This window comes from Lonchura striata, chromosome 22 (assembly GCF_046129695.1).
Source record: "Lonchura striata isolate bLonStr1 chromosome 22, bLonStr1.mat, whole genome shotgun sequence".
Taxonomy (NCBI): domain Eukaryota; kingdom Metazoa; phylum Chordata; class Aves; order Passeriformes; family Estrildidae; genus Lonchura; species Lonchura striata.
In genome coordinates this window covers 5,211,058-5,238,069 of record NC_134624.1, presented here as the reverse complement: position 1 = coordinate 5,238,069, position 27,012 = coordinate 5,211,058, and the positions used below count along the sequence as shown (strand labels likewise).

General features: G+C 55.7%; 1 protein-coding gene across 19 annotated transcripts in view; it reads right to left on the bottom strand.

The window, feature by feature from the left end:
• GRIN1 (glutamate ionotropic receptor NMDA type subunit 1) overlaps window positions 1–27,012 on the bottom strand; it is a 39,543-nt gene that overhangs the window by 2,901 nt on the left and 9,630 nt on the right. For 2 of the 19 annotated variants that reach the window (XM_021533698.2, XM_021533701.3), the window contains exons 3-20: window positions 24,620–24,796; window positions 20,385–20,447; window positions 19,511–19,611; window positions 18,481–18,602; window positions 17,886–18,060; window positions 16,396–16,540; window positions 16,218–16,301; window positions 14,919–15,054; window positions 13,957–14,084; window positions 13,612–13,776; window positions 13,244–13,362; window positions 12,448–12,560; window positions 11,834–11,982; window positions 10,977–11,134; window positions 10,476–10,637; window positions 8,751–8,860; window positions 7,594–7,739; window positions 6,154–6,195 (exon numbers count right to left, since the gene is read on the bottom strand). In XM_021533698.2, the coding sequence (XP_021389373.1) occupies window positions 6,175–6,195; window positions 7,594–7,739; window positions 8,751–8,860; window positions 10,476–10,637; window positions 10,977–11,134; window positions 11,834–11,982; window positions 12,448–12,560; window positions 13,244–13,362; window positions 13,612–13,776; window positions 13,957–14,084; window positions 14,919–15,054; window positions 16,218–16,301; window positions 16,396–16,540; window positions 17,886–18,060; window positions 18,481–18,602; window positions 19,511–19,611; window positions 20,385–20,447; window positions 24,620–24,796 (2,274 nt within the window). In that variant the 3' untranslated portion in view covers window positions 6,154–6,174. Of the gene's footprint in view, window positions 1–1,780; window positions 5,592–5,740; window positions 5,993–6,153; window positions 6,196–7,593; window positions 7,740–8,750; window positions 8,861–10,475; window positions 10,638–10,976; window positions 11,135–11,833; window positions 11,983–12,447; window positions 12,561–13,243; window positions 13,363–13,611; window positions 13,777–13,956; window positions 14,085–14,918; window positions 15,055–16,217; window positions 16,302–16,395; window positions 16,541–17,885; window positions 18,061–18,480; window positions 18,603–19,510; window positions 19,612–20,384; window positions 20,448–24,619; window positions 24,797–27,012 lie in introns of those variants that run through there. The other 17 variants (XM_021533693.3, XM_021533694.2, XM_021533696.2 and 14 more) reach the window with 15 other exon arrangements.

Sequence of the window (27,012 nt, the reverse complement as noted above, 5' to 3'; positions counted from 1 at the left end):
GTCACCTCTCAGGGAGCACCCTGCCACCTCTCGGGGATCACCCTGCCACCTCTTGGGGAGCACCCTGCCACCTCTCAGGGAGCACCCTGCCACCTCTCGGGGATCACCCTGTCACCTCTCGGGGATCACCCTGCCACCTCTCAGGGAGCACCCTGCCACCTCTCGGGGATCACCCTGCCACCTCTTGGGGAGCACCCTGCCACCTCTCGGGGATCACCCTGTCACCTCTCGGGGATCTCCCTGCCACCTCTCAGGGAGCACCCTGCCACCTCTCAGGGAGCACCCTGCACCTCAGGGCACTGGCTAAGATTCCAATGGAGCCTCTGGCAATTCCTGGCCACGGCCTTGCCTTGCTAAGGGGCAACAACTCGGCCATTGCCCATACAGAGAGAGTGGCTGAGGCCATCCTGATGTTACTCTGCTGCCCTGGGGGGAGCTTCTCGTGGCTATTCAGCAGCCCACCAAAAAAACACCCTTCTCTCCCAAAATCGGGTGCAGCCACCCACTCCTCGTGAAAAATTTGGATTCCAGCTAAATGCAGTGTTTCCATGGCAAAGCTGCCAGAGGTGTGTGCTCGTGGGATGGGGCTTGACTCCCGCAGGGAGGAGAGGTGACTGGGAAAGGGAAGAGGGTGTGACTGGTGGAGGAGAAGGAGGAACTGGAGATACAAAAATGAATGGGTAGGAGAAAGGTCCTTTGTTGAACATCCTGCCTGATGTAAGGGGGATGGAAGAAGCGGAGTGTGCCTGTGTGAGTGTGTGTGCCTCAGTGCACGTGTGCATGTGGCTGCTGTGGTGGTGTAGCAGGGCAGGCTGGGGCCTTCTGGCCTCTCTGCACAGCTCTGGGGGTGGGAAACACTAAAACAACCAAGCGAAATGGGCAATCTGGCCAGAAAAATTAAAATACAAGAGCATGGCTTTTGATTTGAAAGCATATCTCCTCCAATCACAGAGTTATCACAGGGTAACATTCTCATTTACTTTTTTTTTTTTTTGTGTAAAGTTCATGCATGCAATTTTTAATAATAAAAATTAAAATGAAAAGAAAAAAAGAAAAGAAAAAAAGCAAGAAAACGGTCATATCAAAACTATGTTAAAGTAGAACTAATGCTAGAAGCACATATCAGTAATTTAAGGTAAATTATGTTACAGGGATGGTGCAATAATCCCCAAACCAAACATTATAAAGCCAAGAAATTAATCAATATTAACCGTAGAAGAGACTCAAACATGTTAAGGTATGGAAGTGAAGTGAAGGCACCAAAAACTTTAAATGACAACCAGGAAGAAAATATAGACAAGAACTTAATGTCTTTAAAAATGACTTCAGCCTAACTGGGCTCATATGGTAGTGCCTGGCTGGTGGAAGATTTTCTGGAAGAATTTTGGTTTGTTGTTGTGTTTTTTTTTTTCCATTAAAAATTAGGATTCCAGCTAAATGCAATCTTGCTGTAGAAAATATCAACTTCCCTTTAGGGAAAAAAAAAAAAAAAAAAAAAAAGAAAAATCATCTTTGACCTACTTTTGGTTCTTTTGGGCCAAAAACTAGGCTCTTTCTCAGCCAAGGAGCGTTTGGCTTTGGGACTGCTGATCCTTCACTGAGAAGGTGACCTTTTCCAGGAAGCCCCTCGGTTGTCGGCCAGCCCTGGCACCATGCCCAGGGCCGCGGGTGAGCGCGGCCGGGCCGGCCCTGGCGGGCGGTGCCCTGGGTGTCACCGGGGCTGGGGTGGCAGGGTGGCTCTGCGGGGCTGGCGGTGCGGGGGGCTAAGGGGCCTGTGCACCTCACACGTGTCTGTACGCAATGTGCCGGCTCGGAGGTGTCTGTGTGGTTTATGCGTCTCACATGGCGTCTGTGGGGTTGCAGTATCGTGGGTGGCTGCGATGGATGGACACGTCAGCTCTGCCAGTGCTACTCGAGTTGCAGGAGCTGCCTATGGGGAACACATGCATCTCCTCCTGGGGCGGTGGGGATGATGTGCCGCGGAGAGGCTGTGCAGCTCGGGTGATGGTGGGCGCTAGGACGTTCAGAGTGGGGTGGAAGCTTCCCAGGGCTGTCTTGGCTCCATGGTGCCAGCCTGTCTCTCTGGCACTCCTGAGGGACCATTCTGCAGGGCTGCAGAGCAGAATCCATTTTTAAAACTCCCGACAACGGAAAGGAAAGAAGCAAGGCCGCCAGGTCTGTGTCTTTCGCTCGCTAGCCAGGAGAGCCCGTGGGGCTGGGGTCAGCCTGGCCTTCCAGCCCCAAGGGCTCTCCAGCCTTGCCACCTAAGACCCGGTGTGGGCCCGCAGCTCTGCTGAGCATCATGGATGAGAGCACCTCGCTGCTTTCTCGTCTTTACAAGGACCCCAGGCAACGTGCCCCAGCATGCTACGGACTCATGGGGCCTTCCAGCAGGAGGGCGTCGGGGTCTCTGAGCCAGGGCTGCTGCATGGAAGAGGAGGTCACCAAGCACAGGCTGTGACATGAGCTGGTGGCAGCACCACGCTCCCGCTGGCTGCTCACCCTGCAGAGCAACCAGCAGGTCTGCCCAACATCACCACAAAGCTCGCTCCACCACGGACCTCCTGCCATAGCTGCTAATCTCCAAGTTGGCAATGTTGGCTTGGATGTTCACCCCATCGGCCTGTTCTTGCCCCAGCTAGCCCAGTTCCCTGGGGAACGTGTCCTGGGACCCTGGCCATGGCACCCTGAGGCAGGCAGAGCATTGTGACAGGCTTCAGAGCAGTGGGGAATAATCAACCATGCAGCTGCCCCCAAAGTGGGGACCACCTTCTGGGATGAGTGGGGTCATCTCCCTCCACAACTTGCCCATGAACAACGTACCAGGAAGAGCATGACTGGGACCCAAACATGGGGAGCCCTGTGTTGTGCTGGACACCAGGGAAGGGGAAACAACAGCTCCATTGCCCATCCGTGGGACCTGTGGTGCAGGTGGGCCCTGGGCCTGGTCAGGGCATTGAGGTGCCCCTGACATGGGGCAGAGAGGGCTGTGGGCTGTGGGGGTTGGAGTAGGATGGATGCCACACCACGGAGAAGGATCAGGACCAGAATGATTCCCTGAGGAAGGAGCAATCTGGGAGTTACCAGGGGTGCCACACACCAGCTGCCCCATTTTTCCTGGGTTCTTCCCCTCTCCTCTGCTCACCGGTGGCACTGATTCCCCCAGGTGCCCAGGGCACCATCACGATGCTGCTCTCTCAGGACAGGACCCCTTGGTTTCCTAATCGTGGAAAAGTTCAAACACAATAGAACATGGGGGTCTACTCAGCTCATGCAGATCTTTCTGCCAGTTTTTCTCCCCTCCATTTTCTCTGTATTCTACTTGTCCCTCCTCCTCCTCCTCACTCTTGCACCACCCCCTGCACCACCCACCCCATCTCTGTCTCCTCTGCCCTGGTCATGGCTCAGGCCACAAAGTCACAACCTGTGACCTCCCTGCAGAGCTGCTCAGGGTTGCAGCAGTGGGGAGAGGGGACCCCAGACATGGGGGCATTAGTGGGACAAGGTGCCACCCAGGGAGCACAGAAGCAGCACAGGAGATGACGGGGATGCCCATCTTCCCTGGGGGGTACAGGTGATGAGTGGGGAGAGTGTGGGTGTTTCCCCATGACTTCCAGGCTTCAAGGTGACAGTGAGAGGAGCATTTGTGTGAGATGGTGGCAGTCGAGCCCGGCCGAGGGCTCAGCTGTCCCCAGGGCCGTGTTCCAGGGGTGCTCCAGGAGCTTCTTGGTATGGAGCCTGCGCTGGTGTCAAAGGCAGCCTCCTCCATTTCTCACACAGAGCCGTGGCCCGAGACCCCCTGCGATACCACATGCTGTCCCCGAGGCGCCCAGGCCTGTGGCTGGGGACGGGCCACCCCGCCACGGGGGCCACAGCTCCCCGCGCTGCCACCGTCCCCCCGTCCCCGCTGCGCCTCGGGCAGCCTTGGGGACCTGCTCCGAGCAACGCCGGGCACAAACCCGCCGGTCGCCCCGGGGAGGGGGTTTTGGCAAGCCCGTCGCGCCAGGAGGTCGGGCAGCAAAACGCAGCGGGCGCTGCCACACGAGACAACAGAGTAGCCACAGTGCAGAGTGTCATACAACAGACGGCGACATGCAGAGGGACACGGCTCAGTCCGACAGACCAACAGCCCAACCTGACGCTGAAGTGTCTGAAGCTCCAGCACGAGCAGACACATTTGCACATTTGGAAACAGCTGGCTTTAGAGGCAGCAATTTGGAAATTTTCTCTGGTTATGTGAGAGCAGCGGAAAACACGAGTTTGAACCAAGGCTGGGTCTTTAACAACCTCCTCTTTGGAGCCTTTTTGTCTCTTTTCTAGAGCTGCTTTACTGCTGATGATAACCAGAGACAGCTGTCACTCCTGTGCGAGGACTATTCCGAATGCTAATTGTCACAAACAAAAATCACATGTAGAGAGTGTGACACGCATGGCTCTTGGTGAGGTGACACGGTGCCCAAATTAAATCGGGGTGATTGTTTTTAGGCATACAATGACAAACAGGTACAGGAACACTTAGGAACAGAAAAAAAGAAAAAAAAAAAAGAAAAAATGTCATCAGTTTCAAGAGGTCAGCACCGGTAAGGTGAGCGAAGCACAGAGAGGAACATCAGAAATCATCCAGGCAAAAAGGAAACAAAAAAACAAAACAAAAACTCGGTTGCATCTCCCAACTCATCACAGGACTCCAAGCCACCTCCTGCCTGCCCTCCAGGATCCCAGCATCCTTTCAGGTACACGGGATGACTGACTCACTGACTGACTGACTGACTGGTGACGAACATGAGCTATGCATGTACACTGGCAGCTTCGGGATGGGTGTGTGGCAGTCGATGGGATGGCAGAAGAGAGAAAGAGAGAGAAAGAGAGAGGGCAGAATTGTTCTTCTTCCTCTTACCGTATCCTTGGAGGACCTACGTCTCTTGAAGCTGGAGGCCAGGGTGGAGGTGATGGACCTAAAAGTGGCTTTCTTTTTAGGGTCAGGTTCTGCTCTACCACTTTTTCTATCCTAAAATGAATATGTATAAGTAATTAGATCTCTAGTGTGTTGTTGGAAACTCTAAATCTATTCGAATACTGCCCCGTGTCATGGCCTTCATTTAGGTGAGAAAGCTACTGGAGGTGTTCTGCCACTCCCAGTCCTCCGAGGGCCTCCGTGACCCAGGGCACAGCCACCACACTGCTACAGCTACGGGGGGCCGGCCTCGCATCTGGAGCATGGGAACCCCTCTGGGAAGTAGCCCTGCTCTCCTGGTGTCTGCAGCCAGGCTGGCACAGCTGACCTCGCTTCCTGGGGATGGTCTGCCTGGCGCCCTGCCCCTCGCTTCCACCGCTAGCCTGGCTGGACCGAGACGTGAGATGCTGCACCTACCACTAAAAAAAAAAAGTGCTCAGGGCCTTTTCTGAGGCTGAATCCTAGTGCCACAAGAGAGAGAGAGGACTGCATTGAAAGAGAAGTCATTGTATGAATATTCTGTAAAAAAAATGTGTTCAAAAATTCAAATGATGCAGTTGTGCAAAGCCGAACGTGGTTGTTGGTGGTGGTTTGGTTTGTTTTCCAAAGTAAAACAGGCTAAAAAACAAAAAGGAAACTGGAAGAAAAAGAAAATTAAAAAAAAAAAAATACAAAGGAAAAGAAAGGGAGGAAGCAAAGCGTTAGTGCCATGATGTCGTCGGGTCGGGATGAACTCAAAGAGAAACAGAACTGAAAAATGTAGGCGTTGGAGTTAGCGAGTCGGACCTGGTTGGCGCAGGCTGGGAGCACCAGCCGCCATGGTGCGGGGGCCGCGGGCCGGGGGGCCCGGCCGCGCTCGGCGCTGGGCGCTGGCAACGAGTCCTCCCCAATTGCTTTCGTGCCAATGAGTGTGACCTTTCCGACGGGGGACGGAGTGACCAGGTCTGGCTCTGCTACCGCACGGGGGTAACCAAAATGTATCCCGCTGGTGCGTAGAGCATGCTCGGGGATACATTTGCTCCTCCTTCTCAGTTCTCTCTTTTGCGGACATGCACAAACGGAAAGGAAAGCAAGATGAATGGAATGAAATGTCTTTTTCTTCCATGGCATCTCAGGAAATAGCCATGGCAAAACTGTGATCCCAAAAACCATTATTTTTGTTTGTTTGTTTTAACAAATAAATCTTTCCACTTGCCTACCTTCTAGCAATGTACCAGATACTAGTGCTCTGACGTTTCCTCCTGTGGAAAAGTCTTACAATGTCAAACGGCTCTTTACCATGAGGCTGTTTACCCCCACAGGGCAGCATGCTTTGCTCACAGTCCCACAGACTCTGCCCAAGGACCCAGTGCAGTATTTTCTAGAAGGTTGGCAAGTGAAAAATGGCAGTGCGACTAGTGTGCTCTGTCCCAGCAGCCTTAACCCCCTCGGTGCTGCTGCTTTTTGGAAGCAAAGGAAAAAAAAGGAAAAAAAGGAGAAAAAAAATTGAGAAATGGCTTTTCCGAGACTCTTTCCGGTGAACTGAACCCAGCGAGCTCTCAGGATGCAGCAGCCTGGCCTCGTGCTCCCCTCGCTGCTCTGGGGCAGCCCCCCCGCAGCCCCAGCCAGCGCTGCTCCCCAGGGCCCCGGCCGGGCTCCTCGCGGGGTCCCCGAGCCTCCTCCTCTCTCTTTGCCTTGCTGGCTCTGCTCCGAGCAGCAGTGTCCTTTAGCCACCTAAAGGAGCTCTTGCTCTTTGAACGCCGCTGCGCTTCCCCAGGGGAAAAACCAGCCCGGCCCACTCAGACAGAGCCTCCAGCTGCCCTACACTGGGGTCAGGGGCACTGTGGGACTCAGCCCCAAAAGCAGCAGGGGAAGGGAAGCGTGAGGCTGGTGGCCCACAGATGTGCCCATGGCTCAGTGTCACTGTCAGGCACCTCTGACCCTCCTGGGCTTCCCTGCCTGAGTGGCACAGAGAAGTTCCAGGAGCAGGAGAAGCCTGGGAGAGCAACAGCCCCATAAAAGGAGACCAAGGGAGGCTTGGCACTGACAGGGACCGGCACTGCTGGCTCCTGTGTGGGGAGATGTCCTCGTCTCCAAAGGACAAGAGCACGCACCACCTCTTTTGGAGTTGGTCCTGGGTATGGCAAGGGCTACCACGGTGCTGCAGAGCAGGCAGGGAAGGGGAGGTGATGGAAACTATCCCTGGAGCATTCCTCCACCTGAGCAGTGGGCAGGGATGGTCAGTGGCAGCAGCCTGACCCTCCCATCTGCTGGTGAGCACGGCTGGAGCCGGGCAGCAGGGCAGAACCTGCAAGGAGCCATGGCACTGCCTGCTCAGCCGGGCCAAGGTGTGGCTCTGGCACGTAGTCCCCAGCAGAGCAAAGTCCCCATCCCAAGCTCCACTGGGGATGTTTGGGCCAGGCCTCTGCCTTGTTGGAGCTTTGCTGGGAGAGACAGCATCAGGCAGGGGCAGCTCCCGGGGAGAAGGCAGGGACGCTACCCTACAGCTTAACAGGCACCGTGTTAACCCAGCTGGGGCTACAGGGGGTGGGTGGGGGACAGAGGGCCCCATGGCAATCCACAGCTCTGCATTCACTGATTTGGTGAAGGAATGGAGAACGCACCTGGTGGAGATTTGCTCTAAAAACGGTTTGTCCTACCTGCAGGTTTTTCCTCCACACATTAACGGCCGCAAACGCCAGCTGCATCTGCTTCCTCCGCGCGTCCTTATGCCTTTTGTAAGCTATCTCTATGAATATTAAAAATATCCCGGCAACAATACCTCCAGCCACCAGCATAAACACACCTGAAATAAGCAGGAAAGTTACAGGGGGCAGTGGAATTGCAACATGACCCCTCATTTCTTCTGCATCGTGCTCAGCAAGGCACGATGCAGCTGCCAACCCAGGATCCCCCCACCATCTCCCTGCAGTCCTGGAACACAGCCTGGGCGCCTGAAGGGTGTCAGTGCCAGCTCTGGGGGGGCACAGGGCACTGAGCTGCAGCGATGCAGGGGACAGGCACAGCAAGCCCCAGAGCAGACCCCATCCCCAGGACCGTGGGGCCATTTGTGCCAGAACGCAGCCCTGGTGCTCCTGTTTGGCTCATCAGGAAGCACAGCCACACACACAGCTCTGTGCTGTCCTTGCTGCCTGCAGCCCTCGGGGATGACATTTCTGGAGTGGTGTCTCAGGAGATGGAGCAAAACAGCCCCTTTCTCCATTGCCTGTAACTGGCCAGCAGTGCTGGTGAGGACAGGGTCCCATCCCACACCCCTCATCCCTCATCACTGCATTGTCTGGCTGCAGGACCAGCTGCACCACCTCAGTGCAAAGGGAGAGCCTGTCTCAGGGTTCTCACAATCTTTGCAAGATGAAACCCCTCTCTCTCAATTATCCTTGTTCTGGCCCTGCCCAGGGCTCCTCAGGACTGGGGGGCTGCCCCTCGTCTCCAGCCCCCTCCTGCAGCAGGGTTCTCATTCTCCTCTCCTGAGGTGCTGTTCTCCTCTCTGCATTGGTGCCAGCTCTGACTGCACTGTGACAGCCACAGTTTGGCCAGGGCAGAGGGAGGGGAGCCATGCTCACACCACAGCAGCCCCACCGGCAAGAAGGGCACCCAGGGAAGGAGGGAGAAGCTTTGTGGAACTGTTCTGAGCACGGTGGGAATGGAGCCCACCTCAGCAGCCTCCCAGCACTAGGAAAGCACAAACCCAGAAGCAGCAGAGATTTGGCCTGAGATGACAGCCCCGGGGAGGAAAATGTCTTGAGCAAAAGCAGGCTACCCAGCAAAGGGGGAGAAAGAGGTTTGCAGAACAAACCTGCCATATTTTCAAAGGTGAGTGTTGCTGGGGCATTGCTACGGGAATCACACTCTTGATACCTCACCCAAGTCTTGTCCAAATCCTCCATGAAGCCATTCTCGTGGGACCTGGAAGCACAAGGAGACAGGACAGGGTAGTCACTGGGGACCAGCCACAGGGAGCTCTTTGTGCCTTCGTGCCCTCCATCCTAGGGCTCTGCACTTGCCTGCAGCCTCCCAGCACAGGAAGCAGGGACGTGCTGGCTGTGTGTGCACACCTGTGCCTTTGCACAGAGCGGGTGTGGGCTCTGCAGGGGCTGCCAGCACTGCGTGGGCACACACAGCACAGGGCAGTGCTGTGAGCAGGCACCCACCACTGCCACTGCCCCTGCAGCAGCTCTGGGGCAGTGCCTGCTGCCAAAAGCCACGGGTCAGCCATGGGGAAGGTGTGTTCCCACCGAAGGATGGAGCTGGCAGCGCTCCAAGAGCTCGTGGAGAAAGCTGCAGGGAGTGAACATGAACCACACCTACAGGTCCCTCCTGCACAGTTCCTCTCCCTGCCAGGAACACTTGGAGCCCAGGCAATGGCAGACCCCAGTCCTTTCTGGTGACCCCCAGCACCCTCTAGGCCAGGGCAGTGCTGCCTGGCAGCTCCCTGCAGTGCACAGTGAGGGCTGGCTCAGTGTCACAGCTCGGTGTCACAGCTCGGTGTCACAGCTCGGGAGGACACAAGCTGTGTCCTCACAGTACCTGTCTGAACAGCTCATGGGGATGCAGTGGGCACAGAGCACACATCCCACCACAGGCTCCCTGCACTTTCCCCCCTCTTGTTCCTGGTACAGCCCCACACCTTCCTGGGCCATCTGTAGCCCTGGGCTTTCCCATCCTCTCCCAGGAGGACACCAAGGACTCCTGTGGCCTCTTCAGGCTTCTCATGTGGTGGTCCCAGATCCCATCTGTCCTGCTGCCACCCATCACCATGTTAAGACCATCCCACAGACAGGGTTCATGGCTCCCTACATCACCCTGGATCTTGCCCATCTTCCACATCCTGACCATTCTCTCAGGCCTTTCACCTCTGCATCTTGGGCAGGACCCTGGTGGCTCCTGACCCTGTCCTAAAATGAACCTCCCAGGGCTCCCTCCCTTCACTAGCTGCTTCCCAGCTGCCCGTTTCTCCATCATGACATTTTCCTGCAATGAGTGTGGCATTTCCAAAGTAATACAAGGAAATCCCTTTTCACCCATAATATCAGGCTGACTTGTGACACCCCACACTGCAGGCTAGTGCTGATGTAAAAGCCTTGGACTCAGAGTGGGCCCTGACATATCCCTGTGCAACAGGAGTAGCCAGAGTTGAAAGAAAAAAGCCCTGCATGACCAAGCCAGGGCAGGGCAATGCTGCTGGACAGGCTGAGCCCTGAGGGAGGAGCGGGGCGACGGCAGCACCCACACCCTGCTGACACAGACCTGTGCTGGGTGGCCCTGCTGCTCTCTGCCAGCTTTGCTACACCCCTGGCTGGCCATGACTGCTCCCTGCCCTCCCTCCAGCTCCCTGCTGCTTCCCCAGCCCTGCCAGCCGGAGCTGAGGCTGTGGGTGCCAGCCCAGCCACTCAGCGTCCCTCTGTCAGGATGGACGGGCAGCCCCCAGCGCCCTGTCCCTGCAGAGGGCTGCAGGGTGGCTGGCAGTGCCTGGCACGAGCAGCATTTGAGGCAAGCCCCACACCAAGAGCCGTGTACAGACTTGAGGATGGCCAGGGAGACGTTCTGCTTCCAGGGGCTGTCCTTGCGCATCCCGATCCCGAAGCCGGAGCGGAAGAAGAGCTCCCCCGTCGTCACCAGGTCACACTTCTGGGAGGCCTCGAACTCCAGCACCGCCGAGTCCCAGATGAAGGCGTGGAGCTTGCTGGACACAGAGGGAGGGTGGACGGGTCAGGCTGGGCAGCCCAACTTGTCTGCAGCCTCCGTGGGTGCTCCCAGCCCTAATTTAAGCACTGATGCACCCAGCCTTGAAAGAGCAAAAGAGGCCAGAAAGGGAGGCCATGGCCAGGGCTCTCACCATGCCACCCCCACGCAGAACCTGGGGTGCACCAGGACTGGGCAGATCCCACCAGCCCCAGCTGGGAGGTCCCATTGGGTCGTGCTTTGGCCACAGCTCCCTCCAGCTTTGCCCTGCTTGCTCCACCCAGCTGCAGCTTCCCGAGGCCCGTCCCAGCGTGGCCGGGCAAGGTCTGGCCCTACTCACTTGTCCCTCACTGCCTGGATGGCTTCGGCAGCGCTCTCGTAGTTGTGCTTCTCCATGTGCCTGTACATGGTGCTCAGCTCCACCTGCCGTCGGAAGTAGATGTCCACGGAGCTCTGCTTCACCGTGGCGTAGATGAACTTATCCGAGGGGTTGCGCAGCTGAAAGGCAAGGGCGGGGCTCCAATGTTTTCTGTCCTTCACCAGCAAAACTTCCTCACCCCAAAGCTGTTCCCTAACCTCCCAGCTCCTTCAGGGACGTGTTCCCTAGAGAAGACCTTGATCTCCTCAGAGGATGGGCAGTGAATGCTCTGGGACCATGGGCAGGGGATGCTATGGGACAGGGAGAGGTGGCACTGGGTGCAGGAGGTCTGTGCATACCGTGGGTCTGGCAGTGCCGTGGGCAGGGCACAGCAGGGCGGGGGGTGCTGTGGGCCCGTGCTGCTGCAGGGCACATTCCTGCGTGCCTGGGCTGATGAGCTGCAGCCGTGCCCTTGCCAGAGCAGGAAATGGATTTGAGGCATGTGGAGAGCATTGACTGCACCGCAGGGACGATTTCATTAGTTATAACTCATCCATAATGAATCGTTTCCTCGTTGGGTAGAGGAGGCTCTCCAGGAACTGTCAGGCAGTTTGAAAGTGCAGACAGGCTATTTCTGGACAGGCTGTTTTCCTGCTGATCCCTGCCCATGTCTGTCCATTCCCACCCCAGGCAAGGGCTCAGACTCATCAGCACCAGCCCAGGCAGAGCTCCCTGGGTCTGGACCCCCCAGCACAGCTCACAGCCATGGTGAGTCAGGGTTCTGGGAACCACAAGCCATGTAATACGCCCCAGGGAAGGGGAAAGCAAGGGGTCGTTACCCGGGGGTCGTTAATGCCAGTGATCCTCTCCTCAGGTCGGTCTAACACCAGGAAAGCTGCCAGGTTGGCAGTGTATGAAGCCACAATGATCATAGCAAAGCCAGCCCACACCATGCCAAGGATACGGGCAGAGAAACTCCGGGGAGCACCTGCAGGGAGAGAGGAGAGATCCGTGGCACCACGAGGGCTTGGCTTGGTTGCCAAAGCTGTGTCAATCCACACGAGCCCAATGGCAGGTGCCGATGTGCACCATCCATCTGTTCTGCCAGCAGCTGTGCAAGGAGCCTCTGCACTGCCTGAACAAAAAAACCCTCCAGCTCCTTCCAGGGCACACTGTGTGCCACCCTGAGAGGATGGGTAACCCAGCCCAAGTTTCCCTGCCCTGTTTCCCATCCAGTGCTGGGACTAGCAGGAAGCCCTGACAGCTGCCACAAACGTGCAACATGAGCATCACCAAATCCCCCATCAGCCTGCTCCAGGGAGGGCTCAGGGAATGAGGTCCCACAGGGACCATGTGGGGGAGGCTGTGAAAGAGGGCAGGGGCTTCCCTCCAGCCTGCCCAGCTCAGACCTGGGCTGCAGGGCACAGCAGTCCTGCTGTGAGCTGTGACTCACCTTCTCCAATGCCAGAGTTCAGCAGGACTCCCCAGGAGAACCACATGGCTGAGGAGAGAGTCAGGGCATCTTCTTCCTCCTCCTCACTGTTTACTTTGAACCGGCCAAATGGGCTGGAAAACAAGATGAAGAACCCTTCTCATTCCCCTCACCCTGATTCCCAGGGCTCCCCTCTGTGCCCTCTGTGTCCTGGTGCAGCCCTGTGTCTCTCATTCCTACAGACTGTGCCTGCTCCCAGGCAGCTCTTCCCTGTTGTGTCCCACTGCCTGGCACATCCCCTGTGCTGACCTGCAGCCCTGTCTGGCTCACACTGGTGCTGGTCCTGTCACATCTCTCCAGACCAGAAAGATCATCTGACCTGGCCAGCCCAAGCCTCTCCCACTGCAGCACAGAGGATTCCCTGCAGATTAGCCACCAAAGCCTCTGGGCACAGGGCTGAGGCAGGGACAGGTGCCCTCAGAGGAGCTGCCACAGGGCCAAGGAAGGCTGAGAGGAAATTCTCTGAGAGCCCAGAATCTGACAGTCCCATTGGTCAGGTGTCTGTATATCACCTGGTCTGATAGGTGTGTTCCCACATCCCCACGTGCTGGGTGCCCCACATATCCACATCCCTTAGCTTAGGCAGCCAGAGGGGCCAGGAGGCTCAGCCCAGGGCTGGTGGGGCAGAGCAGGTGGGTTAAGTCCCCGTGAGAGCCCCCAGAGGGCTGCAAAACACGCCCAAGCAAGGGGCCCAGGGGACAGTTCCCAGGCAGTTCCCTGTCCCCTCCAGATCTCAAGTGGCCCAAAGTGCACTCACCTGAATCGGTCTAGGAGGTACAACATCACTGCCACCACGTGCACAGACAGCCCCACCAGCAGCCAGAGCGTGCTCTGGAAGGGCTGCATGAACGAGTCCAGGGTGCTGCGGGGGATTTCCTGCACACAGGAGAGAGGGGAACAGTGCTGGCACCCCCCACACCTGCACCCTGCCTGCCTGGAGGGACCCACAGGGGCCCTGCCCTGCCCCAAGCTCCTGCTGCCCAGGGAGGGGCAGGTTGGTGCAGACAAGAGCCTGCATTAAAACCAGCAGCCTGGAGCCTGGAATCTGCAGGGGCTGCACTGGGCACTGCAGTCTGGGGAACGGGCACCTCCCGTGTTCTGCAAAGCCTCCCAGCCAGACCATACCTTCTTCACGAGGATGGTGAGGCCCTGGTACTTGAAGGGCTTGGAGAACTCAATGTACTGAGCCCGCTCGTTGTTGATGGTGAGGGGAGCCACAATCATGTCAGCTTGGCCACTCAGCAGCTCCCCCATCATCCCGTTCCACTCCTTCTTGTTGCTGTTGTTCACCTGCCGGGAAGCCAAGGCCGGGTCAGAGCCTGCCCTGACACACATCCCCCACCAGGCAGGACCCTGCACTTTTTAGGAATCCTGCATTGCCCTTCCACCCCACCCTGCTCAGGAGAAGGGCCTGGGGGTGTTTCAACACACAATACAGGCAAAGAAAGATCACAGGCTGCCCAAACTCACCCGCTCTTGGGTACCAAATTTACCATCAGCCACCAGGTGAACCTCATAGGTGAAGTTCATCACGCCTGCCAGGCGGATGAGCAGGTCGATGCAGAAGCCATAGCAGCACAGTGCCACGGTGGGACGGCCTGGGGGAGAGACAGAACTGGGTGAGGGGGCAGCCCCAGCCAGGGACCCCACACAGGATCTGTGCCTGTCCCCAGTGAGAGCAGCCACCCCATGGCTCTGGCTCCATGTGGGATGTAACCACGTTATCCTCCAGGGCCATCTGCCTGGCCACCCTCTCACCTGCCTCCAGCACTGTGGGTGTGGGCAGGCTGGGGACAAAGGGGTCCCATTCCTTTGCCATGTCCCAGTGAGGTGGGCTGAGTGGGGGTGCTACCCACCCACTGCAGAGCAAGGAGAGGGCTCAGTGCATGTGCTGGGGGAGTCCTGACATGAGCCCAGCAGGCTGAACACAGCTCAAGACACAACTCTGGGGGGATGTTGTGCACAGGAAGGTGTGATGAGCCAAGGGGATGCCCTTCAGGTGTATTTGGGCAAGCCTGGCATTGCTGAGTAGCTCCCAGACCACACCAGGTGCTCCTGATCCTGACACAGTTTCTGTGACAATTTGAAACTGATGCTGTGTCAGTGCAGCATGTGCTAATGTGCCTCAGGGTCCTTGCTGCTACTGGAGATCAAGGCAGAGAGAACTGGAACATGTCAGGAGACAGAAATTCGGGATGCAATCCCTCAAAGCAGCCCTGGCATCCATCCAGAAGAGAGACAGTGGGAAAAAGTCTGTTGGGCTCAAACCCCTGGATCCCAGGGCCCAACTCCTGCACAGCACTGCTGTGAGGCTGAGTGATGGGGGGGTGTCTGGGGGCCAGCTGTGCTGTCACCACTCTGTGCCTCCTGTGTGACTGAGCACCTCCCTGGGGCCACTTCTTGGACTGGCAGCCCCCACCAGACTGAGTTACCTGGGATGGTCTCGTTGGGTCCAGTGCAGAAGACCTTTTTGACAGGATCTCCATTGATGGTGAATTCCTCCCTGCACGTCCCATCTGCCTGAGTGGGCTTCACATACACAAAGGGCTCTTGGTGGATGGTCACAATCTGTGAGGTCAAACACAAACACCCTCTGGTCTGCTTCCCTCCAGAGCTACATTCCCGTGCTGGGAGCTGGGCTGCCCTCCCCACGTGAGCCGTGGTGCCCTCCCCAGCTGCCATCTCGGCCCAGCAGCAGGACCTGGCTTTGGCATGTGGAATCAGAGAATCCTCTAGGCTGGAAAAGACCTTTAAGATCATGAAATCCAACTGTGAACACAGCATTGCCAAGATGAGCACCAAGAAGATTTGCTTTCCCTGCACCCAAAGTGAGGAGTGTCCTCCTTCATGTGGCACTTTCAGCTGAGCCTCAAAATCTGTTTCTCTAACAGAAGACTGATGGGAGACACCACACAGTCAGGACTAGTGCCTGGAAAGGGCTCTAGACACTGCCCCAAGTTAATGCAGGTGTTTCAGTCCTGCCCTGGGCCTTTCAGTAAAGCAGCAATCACAACGAACATACCCATAGCACCTCTGTGGGACAACACTGCCAGTGGGAATGGGATTTCCCTTGCTGGACAAATGAACAGTGCAACACGTGAATGGTCATACTGGAAAGATCAGCCTGGCCAGGGTCCAGTCACTAAAGGAGCTGCTAAGTGACACTTAGAGGAAGAACACGAGAAGCAAAGAAAGCCTGAAGGGACCTTCTGCCAGTGTTACCTCCAGCTTCTGGCCTTCAGCTGCTCAGGGATTTCCTGAGTTCAGCCTTGCAGCCACCAATCCACCCACCCTCACTAAGTGGTTTAATCTCCTTTTGAATTTGTTTCCACCTGGTCTCTGCACTGTCTAACAGAGCTGAACCGTGCCTCAGCCAAAGGAGCCCATCCTTGTATTTCTCACAAATCTGTGACAGATGTCCTCTGGCTCCCATGAGACATGGTGAGCACCTTGTCCCTCCACCCTTTCTGTGCTGTTTTCTCTCATATCCACTTCCCACCTGTCTCTTTCCAAACCCAAGGATCCCTGCCACCCTATCTAGATTGACTCCAGCTGAAAGCTGTGCTCTGAACACACTCTAGTACCTTCTCTATTTCTCTCCCATATCCTCTCCTAGCCTTGCCAATGCTGCTGCCAGCTGCAGAGCAGCCATGGAGGTGGGAGGCAGATGAAGTCACTGCCCAGCACACAGAAAGCTGAGAAGCTCTGCCCCTAATGCCATTTGCTTTTACCTTCAACTTGGTTGACATCTGATAGCCTTGAGGTTTCTCCGTTTCCCCGCCTGGCCAGATGATCTTCCTGTCGTTGGTCAGGACCTGAGATGGATCGCGGGGGAAGCAGATGGACGTGAGCTCAAGGTGGACACTCCAGTGCCCAAGCCCTCCCTGCCCAGTCCAGGCCCGCACGTACATTGCTGCCGTTGTAAATCCCAACCTGGACCAGTTTCCGATTCTGCAGGTTCATGATGCTGTAGTTGGCAAACTTCCTGTCCCCGTCCTCGTTGAACTCCACCCGGCCGGTGACACCTTCGGAATACTTGGAGGACATCAACACCCTGTGGAGAGAAACACAGCTGGCACAACCTAGAGCACCTGCTGTGCTCTGGGCATATGAGATACCTCACGAGGCATGAGAAAGGCAAATGCTTCCTCTCAGTTACCTGCCATAAGCTCACTACCCTGTACAAGTCCAGCCAAAGCTACCTATGCTCCGTTCACAGACCTGTGGTCATCCCCTCCAGGTGGATGGAATCAGTTTCCCAAATGTTCTCTATCATATCTGCTGTCATTGTTCTCCACCAGATCAGTCCCACTCCCCTGTGGAATGATCCATCCCACAGCATCCAAGGACTCTTTTCTCTGGGGGTTCCTTGGGAGGTGTGCCCATTGCTACAGCTTTGATGCTGTGCCTGGCATCTGCCCATCCCAGCCTGGCTAGTGGCCCAGGCACACACAAACACCACCAAGGAGAGAACCAGTCCTCAAACCCTGGAAAGGTGATAGCAGAGACACACAAGGATTGCTTGAGCCACTTGTGAAGAACAGCTTTCACTCGCTCATGCCAAAGACTGCCACTGCAGGGGATGCCAGAAACGCCTCTGAAACGATCTCCAGGCTTTGCAGGTCTCATGCTCAACAGAGCCCAGGTCTGCAGGGAGTGGCTGCTGCACCAAGGCCCAGCCCCTGTGGCCCCAGCACCTGCAGATTGGGGTCTGGAAGCGCATGCAGGACCTGCTGACCCCCCTGCCCTGGCAGCAGCACCCCACAGGCACATGCTCCCCTCTGTGACACTCCAGCCTCCAAATCCATAGCACCAGGGTTTGCTACAGCCAAGGGCAGCCTGTCCCATGCATGGACAGCTCTTGCCACCAAGCCCTGCGTGCAGCACTGGACCCATGCCACAGCCTTGGAATGTTCAGCAGGAAATGGGTCAGCAGCACTGAGATAAAATGGGACAGAAATATCCCCCTACCTTGACTGGGCAGGATCCCCATCTCTCCCACTTCCACCCATGGAACTAAGCTCCACACTGGAGGAGACCATGGTCTTCTCCTTCATTCCCTGCCCACACATCCCAGCTGTCTAAGCATTGCCCATGGTAGCATGGGTTGACATGGACTGAATTGGTGCCAGGCACCAGGATGATGCCTAAAGAGCCTGGAAAAACTGGGTGCCATTGCCTGAGTCTGTGTCTGGGAGAGTTTTCTAGGAGAGATACAGCCCTCACATCCAAATCATGCAGGAGAGTGCGGGCAGTCCTGTGCCACATGCCCCAAAGCTTTAGAGTGGCCCTGAACAAAGCCACCGTGTCCTCCTGCACCTTTTCCGCGTGCTCCCACCTTTTCCAGCTCTCCCCCACCAGGTCCTCTGCTCCCTCCAGCAGGACCCTTTCCCCAATACCTCTTAAAAAGGGGTCCCGTCTTCCAGATGTTGGTGTTGCCCACGCAGCCCCGCGGTGGGTCCGTGATATTCTCCTTCTCAAACAAGTCGTGCACGGCCTGGGCCACCACGGCGACAGCGTCACTGATGTGGGCTGACTCGTTCTTGCCGTTGATGAGCTGCAAGCCGATCACTCCTGCCGCGGCAGAGGGGACGCGGGTCAGCGCTCCTGGCATCGCTGCCTGCTCCAGCCTCCCTCCGCGGCCAGCGAGCACACGGCTGCGGGCTGAGCATCCCCCGGACGCGGCGGGAAGGTGCCTGAGCTCCCGGCGGGAGCAGGCAGGGGCAGCGGGGCCGGGCTGGCACCGGACACGCCCAGCTCCATCCCCAGGGCCCTGCCTGGGTGACAGGCAGCTCGCAAAGCCGCAGTGACAGGATCTGGGGCGCGGCAGCCCCGAGGTGGCCAAGGCTGGGTCCCCCCTCGGTTCGGGACCCTCGGTTCGGGACCCCCGCGCACCGCCTTCCCCCAGCCCCAGGGGTCGGGGGAGGGCAGGGGCCGCTCCTCCCGGCTCCCCGGGCTCCTCCGAGCCTGGCACGGCGCTCGGGGGGTGCCTACCGTCCGGGGCGTAGCGCAGGGCATTGCCCGAGATCTCCCGCTCCCCCACCAGCCACACGTAGCCCGAGCCCGTCATGTTGAGCATGGCTGCTGATCTGTACACCGTGGCCGCGTCATCCTCGCTGCAAGACAGGAAGGGAACGGCCATGGGGCTCCGCTGCCCCGCTGTCAGACCCCGAGGGGGCCAGTGACTCTGACTACCGGGCAATGGCGAAATCCTGGGTGCGATGGGACCCTGGCTCTCAGCTTCGCCCGATCCCGCAGCTCCCGGCGCTGCTGAGCGCCTGCACACCTGCCCAAGGCTTGAGGCCATCAGGCTGCCCTCCTGCCCATCCGGACCAGGACACAGCATCAGTGACCACGGGCTGCCCTCCTGCCCATCCGGACCAGGACACAGCATCAGTGACCACGGGCTGCCCTCCTGCCCAGCCAGACCAGGACACATCATCAGTGACCAGGGCTGCCCTCCTGCCCATCCGGACCAGGACACAGCATCAGTGACCACGGGCTGCCCTCCTGCCCAGCCAGACCAGGACACAGCATCAGTGACCACGGGCTGCCCTCCTGCCCAGCCAGACCAGGACACATCATCAGTGACCACGGGCTGCCCTCCTGCCCAGCGGGACCAGGACACAGCATCAGTGACCACGGGCTGCCCTCCTGCCCATCTGGATCAGGACACAGCATCAGTGACCACGGGCTGCCCTCCTGCCCAGCCAGACCAGGACACAGCATCAGTGACCACGGGCTGCCCTCCTGCCCATCCGGACCAGGACACAGCATCAGTGACCACGGGCTGCCCTCCTGCCCAGCGGGACCAGGACACAGCATCAGTGACCAGGGCAGCCACGCCAGGACTGGCACTGCCCGGCCAGCAGCACCCTCAGCCCCCGGGGGCTGCCTGGGACTGGGGCTGTCTGTGCGGGTTCCCTCGGGCTGTCAAACCCCAAATCCACACCGGCTCCAGCGCTGGGCAGCATTGGGAGAGAGGAAATCAGAGCAGGGAGGGGAAGGGGTGGCACGGCCTCACCTGGCAGAGAGGATGATGACCCTGGCCTCCAGCTCCTTGGCCTCCAGCAGCAGCGCTGTCACATTTTTGGTCCCAGGGTCAAACTGAAGCACTTTCTCAGCCTGTGATGAGTGTGAGCAAAGCTGGTTAGTGAGTGAGCCCCAGGACTGGTGGTGAGAGCCATGCTATCTAGAAAAGGGTCAAGAGAATTCATTAAACTGCACAAAAGTCTGCTAAATAAGATTTGTTAAAGTTATTTTTTTTCTTTTTCTTTCCTTTCTTTCTTTTCTTTCTTTCTTTCCTTCCTTCCTTCCTTCCTTTCTCTTTTAAGGTTTTGGCTTTTTGGTTGTTTTAATTTTTTTTTTTTTTTGCACTGTGCATGCAAACTGAAGTCAATCAAGACCCAAAAAGAGGCGTGCATTGTACAGGAAAGAGAAAAAGGCTTTGAAATGCAATTGAAAACTCAAACGAGTGTTGTTTTTCAAAAACATGGGAAATGAAAAAAAACATATTGCACAGGGTTAACCTTTGGGAATCAAAGTGAGCAACTTACACCAAGGAACTGTTTCCTTTGGGGAGGAAAGGGGGTTGGTTCAACTTTTCAAAAAAAAAAAAAAAAAGAACTTGCAAGTTAATTACTGGTTCACATGCATGTTTGAAAAAGAAATCCTTCCAGGGTCAGCTGGCTAAGTTTCCATTCTCAAGTCCAAACCAAACTATCTCAACATAAAAACGTGCTACCAAGAAACAGTCATGGAATTTTTTTCTTTCTTTTCTTTTCTTTTTTTCTCTTTCTCTTTTTTTCTTTTTTTTTTTTTTATTTTTCTGTTGGCTGTGGCTATTTCTCATTTGCTAGTTAGGTTGGTGGGCGGCGTGCATTTCCATGCATATATACCTTGGGTCCTCGCTTGTTGTCATAGGAAAGTTGGTCGAGGTTTTCATAGTTCCTTTTTTTACTCTGATGAATAATGTGCACAGAGAAAATATGTAGACACAGAAGAATATTATAAACAGTTGAAAATGACGTGTAGTAAAGCAATCCAACATCCACCTCCTCCTCCACTGTTTGCTAAAGGGTCTCTATAACGCTGGAGCTCGCAAAAACCACTATCAGGAGAGATTGTGCCTCAGCTCTCACGGGAGCGTCACGGAGCAATCTGAGAGCAAAGCCTGAGTGCCACAGCTGGTGCGATGCACGTGCCTTTTCCCCTGAGGGACTGGGGGATTCTTCAGCAAGGAATTTCTGTCTTAAGCTCAGAAACAATCTAAGGGCCTAAGTGGTGGGGGTTCCATGGAATTACTGTGGAAGTAAAGGACAAAATGTTGTGTATGGAAAGTGCTGGATAAAGGCAAACTGTTACAGTGAAGAGTATTAGCATTCCTAGCGTCACTATCAGCATTACAGTCCTGTCCACCCTCGGAGAGTCCACACCAAGTGAGGTGTCTCAGCTGAACCTCACCCCCTGAAAGGAGGGAGCAGCTTTCTGAGCTCTGTTGACATCCAAAAGAGAAAGATAAAGTTCTCTAGGTCCCGTGTTGGCTCAAAGCGTGGCGATATGAAGCAATGGTGAACATGGGATGGCATTGCAGCTTTTACCTGGTCCCTGGGAGGGCCCAGGGCACCTCATGGCTCTGCACATGCGTGGCCCTGGGAGGTGCAGCTACCTGAGACCAGGGTGCCCTAAGCTGGCCCTAAGCGTGGCTAGTGGGGCTCACTGCTTGGTGGTCTCCGTGCTGCTGACTGGAGCATGTCAGCTTGGGACTGACCCCGGAGAGATCGGGTGGGACAGATTCCTGCTCCTCCCTGGCTCTGCTGCCCCAGCTGCTGGTGCTGCCTGGCCCCAGAGGAGCCCGGGGCAGGGCACCCAGTGCTGGAGGTTCCTCTCGAGCAGGCAGCATCCCACAGCCTCTGCGCAGAGCCCTGACCCCGCAGCAGCCTGCACAGAGCCCCGGGACCTTCCGGGAGCAGCCAGGCCAGTAACAGCACCCTGCCGGTGCCTTCAGGAGAGGGCTTGGCAGGTTTTGCTGGGACACAGGGTGACATCTTCTCCTTGACTCTGCCCCAGCTGAGCATCCCTGATCTGTGTACATGGGGTGTGGGACACAGATCTACTCTCGTCTCCGTTTTTCCAGCACCTGATGGCAATGGATCCCTGCCAGGGTCCCTTTGCACCCCAGTGCACAGCGGTCTGTGCTCCCAGGCTGTTCCTCAGACAGACACATTGCTCTTCATCTTGTTTTCCAAACTAATTAGCTTGCCTTTTCCTGAGCATTCAGGCCAGTCTTTGGCAGGACATCTTGCCAGGTCTCCTTTCCATGCAGCTGTGTGGCCTTTCCTTTCTTCCCCTTGGATGCAGCCTGACAGGTTCTTCATTGCTTAAAGAAATTAGGTCCTGGCAAGGAAAAGTATGTGAAGAGGCAAAATTTGTTTGGAGCCCAGGTCTGCCTTCATTTCTGTTGACTCCCACAGTGAGGATTTCTGCAATGGCTTCTTAGTGGCTTCTGCTGGCCTGCAGTGAGCCCTGGAGTAGTAACTGCTACAAGACCAGAGATGCAGCAGGACAGCAGGAATGTTCTCCAATCAGGCAACGCTGGTCACTTCTCCCCAGGCACTGTCAATGTAGCCAAAAACTTGGTCATCCATGCTGCAGCCACCAGCTAGAAATTCCTGGGATGTGCTGGCACCTCAGCCCAGGCTGGTCAGCAGAGCCTTCAGTACAAGACTGGCCCCTGGTCACCTCTCCCTGTCACTAACCCTGTTTCCAGAGCTACACTTTTCCTCCTTTTCCTATTTCTTCATGTGGTCCTGCAGACCCTCTCTTCATGTTTCACACAGGGACTGCTGAATCAGAAGTTCCCTTCCCACCATGTGATCCTGCAATCACTGGAAAAATTGTCACTTCCATGAATGCCAGTGTCCCAGAGAAAGGCAGGCAGCACAGCAGGGACCTGCCACCTCTGACCCCCAGCTCTGCTCTCAGTGTCCAGCGCTCCCTTGGAGCCCCAGCAGCCCCGTGAAGGAGCAGAGCTGTGCTGGGTGGAGCAGCAGCTCCAGGCTGAGGGTTGCTGCAGACAGCTCCAGGACAAGGCCAGCACGTGGGGCACTCCAGGGCTGGCCTGGGTGCTGGGCTCAGGGTGCTGCTGGAGCTGCAGACCCACACTGGTGCCCGGATGGCACATGGGGCTGGCACAGATCCTGTTGGCAAAGCCATGCCCCAAACCAAGAGCCCAGATGGGCAGGTGAGTCTCTGACCCTGAGCGGGTCCTTCATGTCTTCAGGGGCTGTGATCTAAGCCTTGAAGAGGTCAAGATCAGGTCTCCTGCCTGCTCCCTCCCCAGGGCCCAGGCTGCCCTTGGGGAGGGGCCCATGGTACAACTCCATGGCATGAAAAAGTCAGCACATCAGTGATTAGAAGAGAGACTGGAGAGAAGAGGCAGAGGAAGACAGGAAGGCCCCAAAGGGGTGTCTGCCACCTGCAAGACCAGTCAGACCAGTCTGCCTGACCTTTTCTCAAAGGAAAAAGAAACAAGATGCAGTGGCACACCCCAAAGAGAAGATAAGGTGACTTACTGGGACAGAGCAGGTGCCCCAGGCTGGAGAGTGGCCCGAGCATCTCAGCAGCCCAGGGGCTGCCAGGGGACACCAAGACACGTGGTAGATGCAGTGCAAAATGAGGAAGATCTAAGGACAGACCTTTCCTCCCCATCTTTCAAGATCTCAAAGGCTTTCCTGCACGGTGGACAGGCTGAAGAAGAAAAGCACCTGTGCCTGGGAGCACCACATGGGGCAAATGGGAGTGGAGGCATGAGAGGGAACAGCAAAATGGACGCACAGGAAAACAGAAAGTGGAATTCAAAGGATGCAAGAGGAGGGAAAAGAGACTGACAATGGTTATCCCTGTACGAAGGGCATTGTGCTGAGAAGAAGCTTTGGAGAAAAGCACTGTCCTGCTGTCACCCAGTGGGAAGCTGCCCTTGGAGGCAGGAGGATCCCTCTGTGGCTGGTGGAACATCAGTGCCTTGAGGTAGCCTGGGTTGCAGCAAGGATGAAACTTCTTGAAAATCACCGCCAAAATCAGGAGTCTGTTGGTCAGTGTGGCTTGTGCCAGCCTGCACCCCTGCAGCAGTTGTTCCTCAGGGAGGGCATGAAGAGCAGTCACAGGGTCCCATCTCTCAGCTGAGCCACCAACTCCAACCACAAGAAGCGTCCATGGCCACATCTCGACAGCTGAGAGACTGCCAAAGGTCTAGCAGCTGCAGGTGGGGCTGGAAAGAGCAGGTTGGGGTCCCTGCCTGTGACCCAGGAGGGAACATCCCCGAGTGGGTGCCTGCCCTGATGCTGCAGGAGACTTGGATGAGCTCAGGCTCAGCCCATCCCAAGGGCACCTCACCCTACCGCAGGAGAGAGGACACGCTGGGACTCCACCCCGTGGGACAGGAGGTGTTTCCTTGCCTTCCAGATGGCAGCCACGCAGCTCCCTGTGCTCTCCTTCTCTGCTTTTCTGGAACACTTGTGCAGACCTTTCCCTCCACGCCGCAGCTCTGTGCTTTGTGCCCCCTCCTCGGGCACTGCCCTGCCTCCCTCCCTGCTCCCAGCCCTGCCATGCATGGGGTGTCAGGAAAGCAGCGTTTGGCATGTGCTTCATGGAGATGGGAACGGGCCACAGCGCTACCGAGAGCTCACCACAGCCCCGCTCCCTCCTGAGCACTGAGTGAGCCCCGTGGCCAACTCAGAAGATGCTTTTTGGGGGGGTTGGCACTGCTGGCTCTGCCTGGCCCCGGGGTGGCTGCAGGGGGGCAGGTGCTTCCCTAAACTGAGCGACTGGTCCTCTCCTTGGGTGGGAAACTCGGGCAAGGCATTTGCAGAGCTCCAGGTTATCCTTCCCTTCATTTTGTAGTCGATTTACATGTAGGAGATTTTGACCATGGCAAAGCAAGTGAAATGAATAAAGTACAAAGTTCTGTCAGGTACTAGTCAGACACTGTTGATGCTTTAAGCATGTTAGCCATGTTACAATGGAAAGAAAAGGTGTTTTACATACAGAAATCTACATACATACAACAGCCCAAGACTTCTAGTTTCGTTGTTGTTGCTTAAACAAAGCTACAAGACAATGTTCAGGAACTGACCTTGGACTCTTTCTCCTCCAGGAGGGTCTCCAGCTTCTTTTGTGCAGCACGACCCTCGTGGTCGTCGCTGACTATCAGAATGACGTGGTTCCAGTTGAAGACTCTCATCATCTCAAACCAGACGTTGGCCTGGTGAGAGTAGGGTGGGACCGTGCGCAAAAAGGACAGGTGGATGCTCTGCAAGGAAGAACAAGAGCTCAACACAGACTGTGGGCCTGTCGGCCACATTTGCAGGGACAGGGTTGGGATCACAAAGCCATTTTGGGATGCACGCCTTGAGCTGACCTCTGGGACCTGCATCCTTCCTTCTGGCTGGGAAGCAAACCCTGGATGTGACTTTGCACCTCTCTGTGGCTAAACCAGAGCATGGCAAAGAGGGGTTTCTGCTTTGTGGCCCATAAAGGCACAGAGAAGAAAAGCCTCTCTAGCTAGGAATGACCAGCAGTGCTCAGTGCAAATATAGCCTTGCCTCTTGACCTTTTAAATAATTACCAGACAATGGACATCAAAAAGCAAAAGAATTCCCTTCAGAAGGCAAGAGGCAGGTACAGGCAGCTGTGTGTTCATCATTTGCCATGGCAGAAGTTCAGAAAGGCAGTTTTGTAACATGGTCCCTGGCTGTTTCTAGGTCAGCCTGTTCTGCAGCAGCAGGCAGGGGAGGCAGCTCTGGACTCGTGCCCCAGCAAACCTCTCTGGTTCGGTTAAAGACATCGTTATGGTTGGGTGATTGTGCAATAGCAATTCCAGCCTAATTAAGTACAGTGCTCTTAGGGGAGCAATCAGGACAAAAGCTGGAGCTGACAGAGAGCTTTCAAACAAATGCAGCTTGTCCAAAAAGCCCTAGAGTCAAATATTAGGAAGTGAAAGTGTTCATGCTCAGCATGGACCCTACTTGACAGCTCAGCTACGTGCTGGAGGGAGGCAGGAGCCAGAACTACAGAGGACAAAAATACAGCACCATAATATTTCTATCTCTAAGGCTGAGATGGTTGTCTGGACCAAACAGAGATGCTTGTCCAGACTTCTCATCCAGAGACCAGTCCCAGAATGGGTCAGAAATGTCCTGAATGGGACAAAGCAACACACACTGGGAAGGAAAAGGAATCATGTTCCCCATGGACACACACACAGGAGGAACAGACACACCAGATAAATCCTCTTTCTCACACTCCACTCGGTGATAATGTCAAACCAGACCATGAAATGTGTAAAAAAGGCTGCAAACTCCCTGCTGTGCTCAAGGCTCCCTGCACAGGGTCAGCAGGTCCCTGCTCTGCCCCAGCCCAACACCCGGGAACAGGGGAGCAGCAAAGCCACCACAGCCCTGGGGACATTTCCTGAACGTGAGGCACTGAGGAGAAGGGTGGATGTTTAACCAGGGCAGGAAACAAACCAGGAGAGCCCCAGCAAGACTTTCAGAGTATGTCTGATACAGACATTGCAGTTACAGGAAGAGCAGCTCACCCCACAAAACCAGCACTAACCCACGGGACTGGGAAAAAGCCCCATAGGGACAAACAATGGAAAGACAACCATGGTGTCCACACCAACACAAGTGTTCAAGATCTCTTTGAGGTCAGCAGAGATGCCCAGGAATTTCCAGGTCCAGCTGCACAGCCTGGGCCAGGGGCACACCATCTGGGTCTAAGCATTTTTTATTTTCAACCCCTGAGCATTTTTAATTGCTTTAAGGAAATCCAGGGAAAGTGTAACTGGAAATCGGAAAAAATCAGAAGAGAGAAAAGAGCTGAAAAAATTACAGAAAAAACAATATTAAAAAAGGAAATCAGAAAAACACAGGTTAAAACATCTATAAAAATTATTTCAATCCCTTTTTGAAATGGAAAAATCTTTGAAATTTCCATATATTGCATCAAATTGCTTTCTAGCTTCCCAACCAAGTTGCAAAAATGGTGTTTAATCAATCATGGCTTTCTTAAGTATTGTAAATACATATCACTGGGTTCAGAGGAAAAAATTACTGCAAAATTGTTGGGGGGGCAACTTGGTTTAACGGTCCAGGGAAATTTGCTTTCTGAGGTGGTGTCAAAAGGGTCAGAGACAGACTCTGGTGGTATCTCAGCTCCTGGATCCCTGAACTGTGGTTTTCAAATGGGATAAGGAAGAAAAATTCATGTCAAGTGCTGAGCTGAGATCTCAGGATGAGCACAGCTTTTGAAGCACCTGCGACTCCTGAGCATCTTCGCAAGGACCAAAGATTGGCAGAAAAATGAACGCAGAGTCCCCCAGAGGTTCAGAGAGCCAGCCTGTGCTGTGCAGAGGCAGGTGAGAATCCAGCTTGGTGTGATCTGATTCCCCCATCCCAGCACACGCAGTGACATCCCACAGGTCCCTGCCACAGCCTCTGAAACTCAGCACGGAGCTCTGCTGGG